Source organism: Varanus komodoensis, unplaced genomic scaffold (assembly GCF_004798865.1).
Source record: "Varanus komodoensis strain SLA01 unplaced genomic scaffold, ASM479886v1 scaffold17, whole genome shotgun sequence".
Classification (NCBI taxonomy): Eukaryota; Metazoa; Chordata; class Lepidosauria; order Squamata; family Varanidae; genus Varanus; species Varanus komodoensis.
In genome coordinates this window covers 8408703-8424249 of record NW_025335505.1, presented here as the reverse complement: position 1 = coordinate 8424249, position 15547 = coordinate 8408703, and the positions used below count along the sequence as shown (strand labels likewise).

At 38.1% G+C, this 15547-nt stretch overlaps 1 protein-coding gene across 9 annotated transcripts in view; it reads right to left on the bottom strand.

Annotated features, from left to right (window-relative positions):
* RELCH (RAB11 binding and LisH domain, coiled-coil and HEAT repeat containing) overlaps positions 1-15547 on the bottom strand; it is a 76402-nt gene that overhangs the window by 14452 nt on the left and 46403 nt on the right. For 2 of the 9 annotated variants that reach the window (XM_044426297.1, XM_044426299.1), the window contains exons 16-26: positions 15246-15393; positions 14197-14353; positions 13600-13723; positions 12076-12124; positions 11387-11466; positions 10292-10398; positions 9138-9237; positions 4239-4321; positions 3373-3436; positions 1526-1664; positions 1305-1421 (exon numbers count right to left, since the gene is read on the bottom strand). In XM_044426297.1, coding sequence (XP_044282232.1) covers positions 1305-1421; positions 1526-1664; positions 3373-3436; positions 4239-4321; positions 9138-9237; positions 10292-10398; positions 11387-11466; positions 12076-12124; positions 13600-13723; positions 14197-14353; positions 15246-15393 — 1168 coding nt within the window. Of the gene's footprint in view, positions 1-1304; positions 1422-1525; positions 1665-3372; positions 3732-4238; positions 4322-9137; positions 9238-10291; positions 10399-11386; positions 11467-12075; positions 12125-13599; positions 13724-14196; positions 14354-15245; positions 15394-15547 lie in introns of those variants that run through there. The other 7 variants (XM_044426298.1, XM_044426301.1, XR_006414330.1 and 4 more) reach the window with 6 other exon arrangements.

Sequence of the window (15547 nt, the reverse complement as noted above, 5' to 3'; positions counted from 1 at the left end):
AAATGTGGCAATCATGCTTATAACACCCTGCAGTGGAGAAACAGGATCTTTTTCAATGTCTCCCTGTGTCTGAAAAACATGGAGTCTCGGGATGCCTCCCTCCCTCACTCTGAATTGAGAAGGGCGAGTGTGTGTGAGGATGACTCCCGTTGCACTGAACTTCTGATCCACTCGGAAAGTGATGAGAACTGCTACCTTTTGCCAGTAGAATTAAAAGAAGATGTTGAGAAGCAGAACATTTTAATGGTGCATAGTATACTGGCTACCTCACCACTGAGGAATATAATACCTCTTTTAACTGGCAAGGGCAATAATCTGGAGAAGTGTAAGAACTTTCTCTCTCAGAGCCTTGGAGACACTTGGAAACAGATTTATGCTTCACTGCAGTCAATACCACATCTTCCACATCTTAACAACACTCTGAGCAAATGCCATTCTAAAAAAGCAATATTTACTTGGTTTTGCTCTTAAGATTAATACTACCAATACAAACATATACCCTTGGAAATTAATCACAAGTCTTCCAGAAGTGGCTTGAGCATACCTTGAACACACGTATATTGAACTGTAAGTTTACTAACCATGCAGATCACATCAGTCATGTTTGTATGACACAGTAAGTCATATTTTTTTAGAATCCTGTCCTACTGTGAATGAACCAGTGGGTTATAAGCCAAGAACAAAAAATAGCTTTTGACTCTGGCTTGTGTGAGGAGAGACAAGGCAGAGTTCCTGGATGGAAATTCTGCAGTTTATTTAGCTGCTTCTGCTTGCAAGAAGAGCCAAGTGGGAGTAATCAAGAGGAATGCAGCTACCATGTTCACAATATGCCAGAAAACTTTAGAATTTTGGATTATTGTAACATGTAAAATAATACACAGAATAAGAATAATATAAAGGCAATTTTCTACATTTTCCAGATTCTTGAAAATTTTGCAGTTTCTGTTAAATGTCAGTGGAGCTTATTCAGTAGGCTGTTAAGAGTGAGATGTGTGATCTCTAATGTAGTATCAACAGTACTATTTAAAAACTCAGTCATGTTAAGAAAAAAATGTAAGGTGGCTGTAAACTTTCAGTGGTCAGGAGATAGTGAGACAATTAGCTTTACTAGATACAATCTTCTCAGAGTTCAGTAAGGTATTTGGTAATGATGCATGATGGAGCATTTTTAACTATTTGTTCCCATATTTGGTTTGTAAACTATTCTGAGAGCATATGCTGACGGGTACTGTCTATAAAACCCTCTAATAAACAAATAAACAAACAAACAGTAAAATAAACATTCCAAAACCAAACAAGGATACAACAACAGGAGAGTGCACTGTAGGCTTCAAAGAGATGAGTAGCGATGTCCAGTCTTTTTCCATCTGCAGTCTGCTGGTTATTAACCAAGGCGAGCTTATGCAAATGTGGAATAACAACTGGAAAAATAAATATTTGAAATTAAATTATAGTTTCAATTAGAGGCTTGGAAAATAAGCAACAAGAAAAGTGTATGGGTTTGTTTTTCATCATTACAACTTACATTCATCTCTAAATCTTGGCTCAGCATTTGGTCCAACTCTTCCAAATGTTTTTATGATTTCTGTGTGTAAGGAGTGTTGATCCTGATATTGGGGATCTTCCAGAAAAGAGGCCAACTGCATTTTAACTCTTTCCAAAAGCTTAAGAGGAAATGTAACAGATGGTATGAATATGCTCATATCTACAAGTTTTCAATTTATTATTACAGAAAGACTGTCTTTTTGAAATTAGTACTTTGACCTCATTACTAATAAAATCCCTCTGCAACAAAGCTGTGCTTTGAATATTGCACAACAATGAATATATCTACAAAAATCAATCCTGACTGATGTTTGCTATGCAGAATTTCTCACTTCTGGACTCATCCAAAATAAAACATCAAAGTACACCTCATTTTCCAGTATAAATGTGCATATATGTAAAGTTCCTTCTTTACATTCAAGTATAGCTTAGAAAATATAACTTGTACTAGTACTACTTATTCAGCATATGAATACTATGAGTCAGTACAAAATTCCTAGTTGCATTTCCTCAACCATGTTATTTTAGAAAATAAGGAACAGGCTAAAATCACAAGAATGCAAACTCTGCAGAGATTTTACCATGAGAATGCAGCTTTATTAATTGTAAGGTTTCAAAAATGTATCTGCTGATACAATTAAAAAGTTATTTTGTTTGTTTTATATCACCCTGAAGTTGCATCATAATGATGCTTGAAATTTCTCTTTTTATAATTTTATTTCGCATATACATATGCCAACTTTATGGCTAGATGCTAATACTGACCACCAGAACATCAAAAGTTCTCTGGCACATGACTGCACAACCCCGCTTCAACCCCGTTTTTTTCTTTTTTTTGGATACTGCTGCTTCACATTCAAAAAGAGAAGTAGGTGCCTACCTATTGACGATCTGACCTACACAAAATTGGTACAGGGCAAGGAAAGTCATGTAATTTTAAGAAATTGTGTCTAGTCTGCTTGTTTCAGTGTTCCCTCAGTACCCCTTTTGCCTTTTGTGTTGTGTCTGTTAGACTGTAAGCCTGAAGACTGGGATTGCCTTTGCTCTTCCAACAAGCCAGGAAACTATCGGCACATAAAAACAAGAACAATTCCCATTTCCTACTCTTCCAAGACACTTAGTAAAATCATATATTCTATAAAGACAAATCCTTATACTTTGAATATAGAAGCAGGTGTGAAGAAAGGACCAGTTAACCAGGACTCTGCACCTCCCCAAGTATTACACTTCTTTGAATGCCTAAGAGATTATAGCCCAGTTGGAATGTTTAGTGGAGTATTTAGCCACACAAAACAACTATAGATGAGTGTTTTTTGCCTGTACTGTATGAGTAAAACAATTGTCAGATATCAGTAAGATCAACTCCCAACAGTTCATGGAGTAAGCAAGCTTGACTGATATCTGAACCTTCCCACACAGTGAGCTCCTCATGTACCTCATGCTATTTTCATCTTGCCAAACAGCTGTGTGGTAGGCTGGCCAGGGTGTGGTTGTGATGGCCAACATCACCCAGCTGATAGCAGGGAAGCTGCAAGTGGCGGGGAGGTAAGCACAATGGGATTTCAGTGCAGAAGGAAGGAACCTTCGCTGTCCCCGCATGCTGAGGAGTTGGGAGACTCTATCTGTGCTTGGGAAGCAACAAGAATGCCAGTCCTGGAAATGAGCAGCACACAGCCTCAGATGGCTTGTGGCTTTTGGAGGCCACCCCAATCTAAACTACTTACTCTTTGACAATCAGAAACAGTGTGTTGCCAATGTTTGTTACAGAGTTTAGTAGCCGTTGACTACAGACAGCTATTGTTCTAGTGTAATATAAAGGCATCCTACCTCTCGCTGAGTGACTGTTTCCATGATCGTACCAAAAGCAGGAATTGTGGCTATTCTTACAGAGCTAAGAGGGGAAAAAAAACCTTCAACCTTTAACATTACAACAAATTGCAATAAAAAATAATGCAACGTAAAAATTAGTATTTTAGGATAAAGTAATTGCTACCAGTGACAAGAGACAGAGCAGGAACAATGCTCAAAGTAATAGTAGTAGTAAAAATAATAAAAGACAGACAGACAGACAGTATCAACTCAAGTTCACAGTCAGAAACTCACAATTCAGGATCACTGGACAAGGTAACAAGGGCCGGAGCAACCCGCTTGTCAACTAAGGCTTCACTCATGCCTCGAAGAGTCAGCTGTAAACCAGTCAACATGCAATAAAAACGGTTTTAAACTGGAAGGATAACTAGGTTAGCTGTGACTGAGGATGAGCAGGCAGAGTCTCTAGCCTTTCTTAGTCACCCACACAGGGCAATAAAACTGTTAAGGACTCTGTTCATGCTTCAGCGTTTACTGGCAATAATGTGTTAGTGTGATTAGCATCCCTCCTCAGCATGGAAGAAACAAACACCAGTACAAGGCTTTTGGCAGATCTTCAGATACTAGAACTACTACAGTTGACAGCATTTCATTTGAGGCAAAAATAGCAACTTAAGTTGCATTATGTATTTATTTTCCGAATATTGTAATGCTTTTACCAGTCAATTACAACTGTATTTTGGAGGCAGACCTTAGCTTTCTGCTTTTTAAAAAAGAAATCTCAGGTTTCATTATTAGAGTACTAAAAAAGCATCTTCTGAGAGTTTATTTCTTGACAGGTTGTAAGAGGGATGCTAGTTGTATAAGACAGTCAGGAAACTTACATTTCAGGGTCACTGGAGAGAGTAATGAGAGCAGGAACAACTCTCTGAGCTACCAGAGTTTCATGTACCCCCTTCACCAACAGCTGATTGGGTAGAGCAGAGGGGTACCACAGGTGATGCACGGAAAGAGTGAGCACAGTATCATGGGAAGAACAGCACAAGAGGAAGAAAAACACAAAAAGCAAACCAAAATTAGAAGCAAATACCACTACACTAAAGTGCCCTTTTAATATAAATATGCAGAAGGCATGATGAAAGCGCAAGTGGCCCAAGCAGGTAGCACAAACCGGACAAACTGTGAATGTGTTAAAAACAAACAAACACCCCCCCATTGCTAGGCAGTAAACGCTATGCCTATTCATTTTAACTAGAAATCCTTGCAGCAGAGGTTCCAAACTTCTTTTTCAAAAGGGACCTGGCTTTTTGGGACCACATAACCAAGAGGAGATGGATCTATGAGCATTACATACTTTGCCACACATACTGCAGGTAGTTAGACAATTATTCACTGATGGGCACCTAGAGGTCACTATGGAGCTGCTGCGGTAACATGACAGTGCTTGACTCGTAATTTCAAACTGAAAACTGTAAGATTTTTTTTCCAGGATAAAAGTAAGAAAAGTATAAATATTGATAGTATAGTTGCCAGCTTTCTATGGTTAATATTTTAACCATTTTAAGAGTCTAGTAATGAACAGTACAAATGGACTTCCATAATCAAGTTTCCATGATAAGATAGCAAATACAGGTTGAAATAGCTCTACTATCATTCTGCATAATACTGATTGACAATTGACTGGTTTACTTGTTATTGCAAACCTTCTTCTATGATCAAGAGGCATTTTTTCTTCTATTAAACTACTGAGGATGCTGAGATGCAATCCTTTTTTTTTTCTTAGAAATTTAGGCTGCTCTAAGATCCCACCATTGTTTTAAATCCCTTAGCAAACATCCCCAAACAAAAAGGTCTGAAAACCACATAGCAAAGAAGCCTTAATATAATCAGATATCACATTCTGAGAAACAAAATCCTCATTTTAAAGTGTGCTTTGATTTTAAAGTGTAAAAGGAGGCTATAATGACAGAAAGCCAAACCATTTATTTGATCTCACCTTGTTTAAACCAGGGGTGGGCTAATTTCAGTCTTGCATGATGTACTTTGTTGGTTTTTGTTTACACAGTAGCATGTCTACAGACCACCATTATGCATTCGATTTAAAAGCCAACAGTGTTTTCTCAGAATTTCAAAGTTAGAACTAATCCAAGTTAAGTGGTCTTTAGATGTACTCTTGGTTAAGAATATGGCCTTCTAGAGCAAAGTAAGATTCACCTAGCAAAACATTCTTGGCAAAAAGCTGAGCATCCAACCGCTCACTATCTAAGTTCTGCCCACCCATGGCTTTAACTTATTCCTACTGTGCTTGGATTGTGTTCAAACCAGGACCCAAATTCTGGTCAGTACAGAATGCTAAAGATTATTGACATAGTTTTATATCAGCAGTTAACACATATGCACCCACACAAAGAGCAAAAAAGGGGACAGCCAGATAAAAAAAACAGCATGCTGGTTCACAGTTGCTTCCAATGAAACTTTATACTTGTATTTCTTCACCTTTCTACCACTTCTTTATGTATATGCTAGAGTTAAATGGTTGGTAGATACTTGCATCCTTCTACTCTTTCAGTTGCATTTACAGTATAAAAAGGGAACACCTAGGGTCTGACCATTCTCACTAGTAGACCTTCCTATTTTTAACAACCTGGAGTTTTTTGGCAAATATACAATGTCCTAAGAAGACTCAGTGAAGGGACTGCAGGTGGCGCAGTGGTTTAAACCGCTGTGCTGGTTGATTGAAAGGTCGCCGGTTCGAATCTGCACAACAGGGTGAGTTCCTTTGCTCCATCCCAGCTCCTGCCAACCTTGCAGTTCGAAAGCATGAAAATGCAAGTAGATAGAAAGGTACCACTTCAGTGGGCAAGTAACAGCGTTCCGTGCACTTCAGTGTTTAGTCATGCTGGCCACATGACCACGGAGACTGTCTGCGAACAAACGCTGGCTCCCTTGGCTAGGAAGCAGAGATGAGCATTGCCCCCTAGACTCAGGCATGACTGGACTTAATGTCAAGGGGAAACCTTTACCTTTAGGGTCAGGAAAGTTTAAGAGGGAATTTACAATATGTTCCTTCATGAAGAAATTAAAACTGAGCTAGAGAGAAGGTTGTGGTACATAGGATAAGTTGATGGTCACTTTCTTTCACTCCTCATTTAGTTCATGATGTGGACTCACAGGACAGTGCCAACAGTTAGCTTAAGCATGCTTTTCAAGATGCAAGACAATTCAAATCCAAGAAAGGACTCAATTTCAAATGTGTAGCACCACGCCCAACAAATTTTATTTGCAGAGGAAAAAGATATAACTAAAGCTCCCCAGAGAGGTCCACCTGGCGCCGTCGTTATTTGTTTTTTGGCGCCAGGCGAAGACTTTTTTATTCAAATGTCATTTTAACTGTTAATAATATTTATTTATTTTATTCTTTGGCCAGGGCGACTTATTTTATATTGTTAACTTGTTTTATATTGTTAATGTATAGTATTTTAATTGATTTATTTGTGAGCCGCCCCGAGGCTTCGGCAAATGGGCCGGCATAGAAATTTTCTAAATAAATAAATAAAAGAAGCCACTCCATTTCTGTCTGTCTTTCTTTCTGAGTTCAGATACTTATAATTTCACTGCAGAGTGGCTTTTTCAGAGACATGCAGAATCTGTGGACTTCTAAAACTGTCTTTTGGGAACAATTGATATCCATTGTGTTAGTTCAAGTGCACATTAGTGCTAATTCACTGTTTCTAGCTTTGTATGTTATATTGTATCATAATGCTTTGTCACCTAATGAACCATATATTATAATTATGTCTGAACACTCTAGCTTCTGGTTATGAGTGACAACTGCACTATTGCAACTTTTTGTCCACTTCTGTAATCCTATCCAAGTGGACAAAATGTTAGCATGCATGTACTGTAATCCTATCCAAGTGGACAAAATGTTGGCATGCATGTACTGTAATCCTATCCAAGTGGACAAAATGTTAGCATGCATGTATAAAGAATGGAAAATGGTCATGGGATCCAAAGATGCATGCCCATGATCATCAAGATAAACTTATGTGCCAGTGTGATGTAGTGGCTAAGAGAGCAAGACTGGGAATCGGGCGATGTGGGTTCTAGTTGACTGAGAGGAGAAGGGAGAGAATGATGTGAACTGCTTTGGATTCTTTGTAAGAAAAAGGGTGGCATGGTAATTTAATAAATAAAAATCATACCCAGTTTTTAAACTCTTATTTACTAATGTGAAAAAGCATTGCTAATCAAGATGCAACCCTAATCAAGCAAAACACAATCCTGAAATCTTCTCAGGCATATGGAACAGGTATCATAACCCTTTGCGCAACTTGACCATTTTTTCTTGTGCCGGAAGGACACGATCTGTTCCCATACATACCAGGGGACCCAGAATAATTAGCTCAAGTTGCAACAAACCAAATTCATGGCAGATATCAGGAAAAGTTTCCTGACTGTCAGAGCAGTATGACAGTGGAGCCCGCTGCCTAAAGACGTCATGGGTCCACTCACACTAGAGACATTTAAAAAGAAACTGGACAATTATCTGAGTGGCATGGTGTAAACTGGAGTCCTACAACACCAGGGGAGTTGGATCTGATGGTCTTTCTGGCCCCTTCTGAGATTGCTATTCTATGATTCTATGATTGTTGTATGGCTGAAGCAATGACTGTAAACCAAAGGCTTTTTCCCTACCAAAAGAGTTAATGTTCAGTGTGGCTGCAGTAATGGAAAGTGTACCAAGATAACATGCTGCATTGACTGTTCTTCCCCCATTTACTATTTTCAGGGTTTTGTCTGCAAGTCACAATATATCCAATTTTCTGTTTTATAATTAGGAAAATTAATTAATAGATAGTCAGTTTCCAAAGTCATTTGTTTATTTAAAGCTTTTATATCCTTCCCTTCACTGTGTCTCAGGGCAGGAATACAACAAAATACAATAAAGTATAGCATCAAAATATACAGTAAATAAACTGTATAAATTACTGTATAAAATAAATACAGTAAATTTACAATCCATATCTGGTTTGAACACTGAATTCAGCAACGAAATGGTTCCTCATAGCCAATGGAAGCTTCTGAGCATGCAGTGCACCAACCTAACAAATCAAATCAGAAACTGAACAAAGTCTAACTTTGCCATTTACCACAAAAACTTCTTGCAAGTAGATGCAAGCCAGTGACACTTGAGGTAAATAAATGATTGCTGGAAACTTATAACCCTATGGAATCTAAACTGTTAATATCCTGCTCCATCACACAGTGCACAACTTCTGAAGTAAAATAATATAATGCAATATACATTTTCAATATCTGCATATATTAGGCAACATAGTCTCCCAGGTACCAACTAAGCCTGGCTATGAATCACCTTGCACTGACGATGGGACAGAGGGTAAGATCTGTTTCTCCCTGCCCCAGTCACTTTGTCCTGAGGAAGCAGATGTTCCAAGAAACCCAGGGCACATTTACCAAGGTCTTCAGGGTACAATCGTATTTCATAAGGGGCAGGGGCAACCAGTCCAAACATACGAGTAGCTACTCGCTGATAAATGAGTATGCAGCCTATAGTTGCACACTACAATAGTGCATGGCCCACTCCCTCTTGACTGCCTGATGCTTCCTGCTGTCCCATCTCCAACTTGAGAAGTGAGATGGTGAGTGGTGGTGGGCACAGGAGACAGCTGACTTTCCTTAAGAGGTTGAATCTGGGCCTGTGCCAGCAGTTCCCAAAATATCTTCAAACAGCATCTATCATCAGTTTGGTAAGCACTTACCTCAAACATTCTAGCAGCTGTACATCGAACAAGTGCCGAAGTATGGACAACTCCATACCACAAAACAGTTAGCAGCAACTCGTGGTATGCAGGGTTTGCACTGAGAGAAAAAAAAACCAATCAAGATAGCACTATATATAGCCACTTGTTCTCAAACAACTCCATTCATCGTGCATGATCTCTTCTCAAATACTTCTTCAAATTTCACTTGCTCTATGTAGCTCTGAACTAATACTGAGTACCTATAGCTGCATTTTCACGTATGAGCTTTTTGTTCCTTCCCTCTTTCACTTTCCAGTCTAAATGTAGTTTGTAAGCTCCCTGGGACAAAGACTTCCATTACACAGAAAAAATCACCTACATGTGTAACAAAAACCTTGGCAACAAGCTTCAGAATCAGTCTCCAAAATATATGGAATATGTATATCTTATACTGCAGATATCCAAGTATGCTTTGGATGACTTTTTTTTAAATAAAAAGATGTTTGTTTGTACTGCTTGGTAAACTGCTATTGGTAAACTACTATCTTCACAATCACTATGAAATATTTCCCTGCACAACCATGAGTTAGGCTAATTTCAAAAGATGATTTGCTGTTAATTCACTAAGAGCTCCTCTCCCTGAGGAGGTTAAGGGGGAGGTTGCAAGGAGGAAGGTCTTTTCTGTGTGGCACTCTAATTATGGAATGCTTTACCACTGGAGATTTGTCAGGTGCCTAACTTGTTGAGCTTCAAGCACCTAACAAAAACTTTTCTTTTTCAGTGCACCTATGGCATCACTTAGAGCATTTATATTAATTGCAATGGCTTTAATATATTAGTTTTACTTGACTATACATAATGTGGTATTATCTTGTCTTATTTATTGTGATAATTTCATTGTATCATTTTCCTTAATGTTATGATCAGTACTTTTATTGTAACAGCAACCGAGAGGGTGTGATGCTGACAGGCGGCTTTCAAAGAAATCCTATAAATAAATAAAAGCTCCGAAAAGATACATTAGCACTTTTGCCAGGGCAATGTCACACACACATGAAAGTATGACTGCCCTGCATGGATACAACAATGGTAACAGATATGCAGAAACAAATATTTAAAAGCAAGACAAACTCACACCACTTTACCCCAACTCCAGTTACAGTATACCTTACCCCAGTTCCACAAAAGATGCTTTCAGGCTATCAAGGGGAGCATGGGATAATGAAAGCATTGTCATTACATCTTCTAAAAATCCAACTAACAGCTTGCGGTCTTCTTCCTGCAAGTACATTTTAAAAGTTATACATTTTAATGCCACACCTTGTGCCAGGGAAATGCAGTAACTCTTTGGGGAACCAAATGTCAGCTGCTCCCCTTGATCCAGAGACAGTATGCCTACTCTTCAGTTCTTCGGCTGCTTCACTGTTGGCCTGAGATTCTTACACAAAGCTTGTTACTAGGTAAATTTTACTGAAAACAATCTTTCTAGTAGGAATTAAGACGTTTCTGAACACATGAAGGTGCTTATGTCTTGCACTCCTGCTTTGATTGCTCTCCTTATTCAGCTGCAATACTTGAGTATATTAATACATGCTCCAACTGAACCTCCTACTGATTTGTCATAATGGAAAACTGTACAATTCCAAAACAGACAGGGATTACTATAGGAGAGTGTATAAATATGTGTTCAATCACCTATTTTAAGTCTCATATTACTGCTTCTAATTGTGCAAGCAGTGGCAGTCCTGTAATGGTAAAGAAGTGTATATATTGGAGGCCCAAGTTTTTTCAGAAGCAAAATTAAAATACAGTCTCAGAAAGGAGAAAGCTTCTCTTACCATCACAGTGACAGAAAATTCAGATTCAGACAAAAAGAGGGCTATTGGCAATGCCATAGCAGTGTATTCTTCAGAATACAAGAAAATGAAATGAAACACTAATTCATGCCCTCTTCCATCCATTTGCACCCTCTGAAAAGCCTCTCTGGAAAGCTGAGGCTTTCCTTTAAACAAAGTGAGAAGAGGCATGGAAAGCAGAATTGCCCAAAATTAGGCAGTTGGCTCAATTTTGGCTGCAGGAAGGAAGAGGGGGCAGGTGAAAAGATTTTTCCTTCTGTGAACATTATCTTAAGAGTCCATGCCAATATTTATGTGCTGCTACTGTGTATTTAAGCTTCATACAAGTTTCACTAAAGAAGTGACAATGACCCTCATTTAGTATATGGATATGTTTTAGAGACATACAATGCTAAGTACTTAATGGCTCACCTGGATATAGCATGTAAGTACACCAGTTGCATAGATAGGAACTGTAGCTTTTGTTAGCACACCATTCCCTGCTGCAGCATCTGAAATTAAGACAGAAAATGCTAATAGAGAGGAATTAAAAGCATACCACAGTGGTCTGAAAAATAGCTGATACTCTAATGCACATTTTATCAATTCTATTGTATACATTTTGATCTTTTGCATAAGCAGCAGTTGTGTGATTGCAGGTTTAGCAAAACTGGAATTGTTCCCAATCTTATTTAAACAAAATACAAATGTGGCCTTCTGTACTAAATTACTTAGGTTCCCCTTCCCCATTAAACCAACAGAACACATTGAATTTGGGGAGAGTATGACTTTACATTTCAGTTTGGATTCCCTATACAGTGTGCATGTGTACGTGTGTATCCGCATCACAAATGTTACCCCTTTAGCATATATGATGTAAATACATAAGGGATTAAGCAGCCCAGGATTCAGGCAGTGGGGCTCCCATGATTACAGAAGAAAAAAGCATAATGAAGAGAAACTTCCTAATACTATAAAATGCACACATTTCAGCCATAGTATTTAATTCAGTTTTTAACTAATGAAATCAGAATAGCTTCAAACTCTCATTTGTAGAAATAATGAATCTGAAATCTGTCTGCTTTTTAATGTCTTTAGTAAAAAAAAAATCTACTACTCACCAATGTTCTCCTCAGAGAGCCTTAAGATTTCCTGGAACTGTGGTTTTACCTAAATATGGAATATAATCAAAGGTACTATTTCATGTTCAATATAGGTTACAATGCATGGGGCACTACATAAACAATAATACTTTAAGTACTCTTTAGTGAATATCAGCCTTCCCCAACCAGAGAAATATATATCTGGATTGCTCCAACAGAACTTTGAAGTTTGCCAATGGTCCAAGATATATTTTGGAAGCACTGTAAGTTAGCTGAATTTGGTTCAGGGATCAAATATTAGATTGCCTTACCAGCTAGGCCCGTTTACTTGGCTCTCACAACATGATACTCTGTCATGGGTAACTAGTAATGGTGAGTTGTTGTGTCATCAAGACTGCTTCCTGCAGGGTAGTTACTTTGTGGGCAACAAAGCACTCTGAAAATCATGCATTGCCTTAAGGGTTGTTGGATCCACCCACTGCTTCCACTGTGGTCCAGGAAAGCGGCAAGCAAGCTGTTCACAAGTAAAGCAAAAACCTCTTGTTGCTTTTGCCAAACTTGGGAGTGACCATCATTGGCTTGCTTTCCTTGAAGCAATTGTAACCACTTTTCAGTCACCGTGGTCACTGCTTTTTCCCTCCCTCTTCCACTTTTTGTGATGTCTCTCAGTGGCAGTCCTCCAAAGCGTTCAAGAAGTACAATGGAGCATCCATCACAGGTTCACCACTGTTTACTATTTTTTTCGGTGGGGGGCAGCAGAAATGTGCACAAAACTTTGAGCCTGTTACCAGGGGACAAGGGATGATCAACCCTGGTGTGTGGATTGTTGATGTCTGCACCTGGTATCAGTGCATGTGTGAGGGTGCATAATAGATAGCTTAGATTTTAATTATACGTTACTTTTTAACAGACAAAGCACACTTATGCAAGTTTAACAGAAAATGGTCCTACAACTCCCAGCATTACCCAGACAGCAAGAAGGAAGTGCCTCAAAAACTACAGAGGACTGGTTCATTTTTGGTGGCACAATATTTTTCAAGGTGATACAGCCCAGAAACAATGAGAAACTCTAGCCAGGCTGCCACCAGCAACTTCTTTGTTGCCTTCAAGAGCTTTGATTGGCTTTTAGTGCCAGATACAAGATGTTTCAGACAGTGACAGAATAAATGTGCTTAGTTCTTTACCAGCATGAACAGGCTAGGGTGCAATATTTTATTCAAGATTTGCTCAAAAATAGCACCCAAGATAGTGGATTCTATCTACTTCACAGTGGGATCAGCTACAGTTTCTTGCACTCAGATTTGAGCAGAAAAAATACACATTGAAATCCAAACAAATTAAAGTAAAATTGGGAAAGTATATAAACAATTAGGTAAATAAAAACACATTGGTTTATAGATTAAACAAGAGACCTTCATGCTGAATGTTCATTTAGATGCTGTGTACTAGCCTCTACTGGAAGAAAAATCTTGGCTGAGTAAAGGATGTACCTCAAACCCTTCCTAGACCTACAATTCCACATTAGTATTCATTAGTGTTTACCTTTGTATTTGTGAAGATTTTTCCAAAAGTTCTGCAAAGGCGCCAGAAAAATCTTGAGAATTCATGTACACAGGCTGTTGAAGCTACATTAATTTTGCCAACTATTTCTATCAGCTGTGGCAACCTGAAAAAAAATCAGCATTTCAGACCAAAACTAAGCCATTGTTCAGAAAATAGGCCTCTACACAACTGGATCCTTTTGTATGACTATCCCAATATTTTGGGACTTCTCGTATACATTTAACAGTACAATTATAATACCATGAGTTAGAGAAGATTACTAAATAGTACTCAGTGTTATATTACTGTTACTGTTCCCAAAAGGTAACATTTTTATTATTCAAATATTGCATAAATAAATGCATAAATAAATTTATTTTATTCAAAATATTTTTATTTATTAATAAATTTATTTTATTTATTCAGATACTGCATAAATAAAATCCAGAGCATAATTTTATGATCATGTAATGTAGGAAGACAGTTTTAATTGCAAAAACATAAGACATGGTGTGGATTCCATTTTACAAAGGAAGACATTAAATGTGATGAAGTAAAGGTGTTTATCAAGCAGAATAAAAACCAGGAAGAACTCACAGTTGATTGACAACCCACAGCAATGTATCCCAGCCTGTGGTACCCTCATGTTCCAGCTGGTAATCATAAAGCTGCAATAGTACGGCCAGTTGTTCACGGCTTCCAATTATAGTGGCCACATCTTGAAGAGGTGATACAGGTCTTGGAAACCTTGTCACTGGCAGTAAATAACCATGTTTAAAGTTAAAAAAAATCTTATATTGCTCCAAAAAGTATTAGACGATCAGTGATCAAAGTAGTTAACTACAGGAAATTTCACCTAATAAAATAAATTAGAAAAAATGAAAGAGAGAAATCTACCTACAGTTCATGTAATGAAAGCTACAAGAGGATTTGTAGATTTTGATCCTACAAATGTCAACTGCACTAAATATTAGTCCAAATATTACTGTTTATTCTCGCCCCTCCCTCCGTCCCCACCGCACTTTCGAGATGTGATTACTGTAAAGGAATTATCCTGGAATTATCCTGTGAAAAATGTTTAGAGCAGGGGTAAACAACATCTAGAGGGACACAACTCCCATGATTCCTTGCTAGTTTCTTTACCTGGTTGAGATTAAGGGAGTTATAGGCCAAAACATCTAGAGGACCACAAGTTACCCTCTTATCTTGGTAGGCGTGGTATACTAGGGGAAAGCATTATTTCTCATTCCTGTTCAACCAAGGGGAATTATTTGTGCTCTTTTCTTCAGCTAACACTGGGCCTGCACATGGGTTTTCCAATTAGTAATAAAGCAGAGAAAAAAGATGCAGAAACAAAAATGGTTAGGAATAAATTCTCCACTATGATGCTATTTAATGAAGTATCAATTCAACTTCCAAGATATACAATTAGAGAGCTGCACTGGTAATATGGGAAATTATATTTGTGAATATTTTACAAAATTTGTTTCTACTACAAATTTCAAACTGCAGAGAGCAAAGTAGCTGAACTGCCCCCAGTACACAGTATTTCTATGCAGCATTTTAAAGTTCATTATATTAAATGAAATGGGTGATGTTTATGTGATTTCTAAATAAACCTTCACTGAAAATAATGAAGTCAGTACCTTCTATTTGTGGAAGTTCTCCATGAAGTTTAGCTTTGTTTGTGAAAGGTGCATTCTGCAGCACAAGTGCAAAAAGTGAAGGAATCAAGGACTGCAAAGCAGAAAGGTACATATGGAGCTTATGTTCATCCAGCCCATGCTCACCTTCCTGAAACACAAACCAGAAATCCATACTGAACAGGTGATTTCAGTTTAGAAAGCTTGCTAAACATTTTAGCTATTTTCATTGTTTAGTACATTTATATCTCTCCTTTCTACCATGATGCGTAAGCTTCCGGGGGCATAGTAAGTTTCAGCAGGAT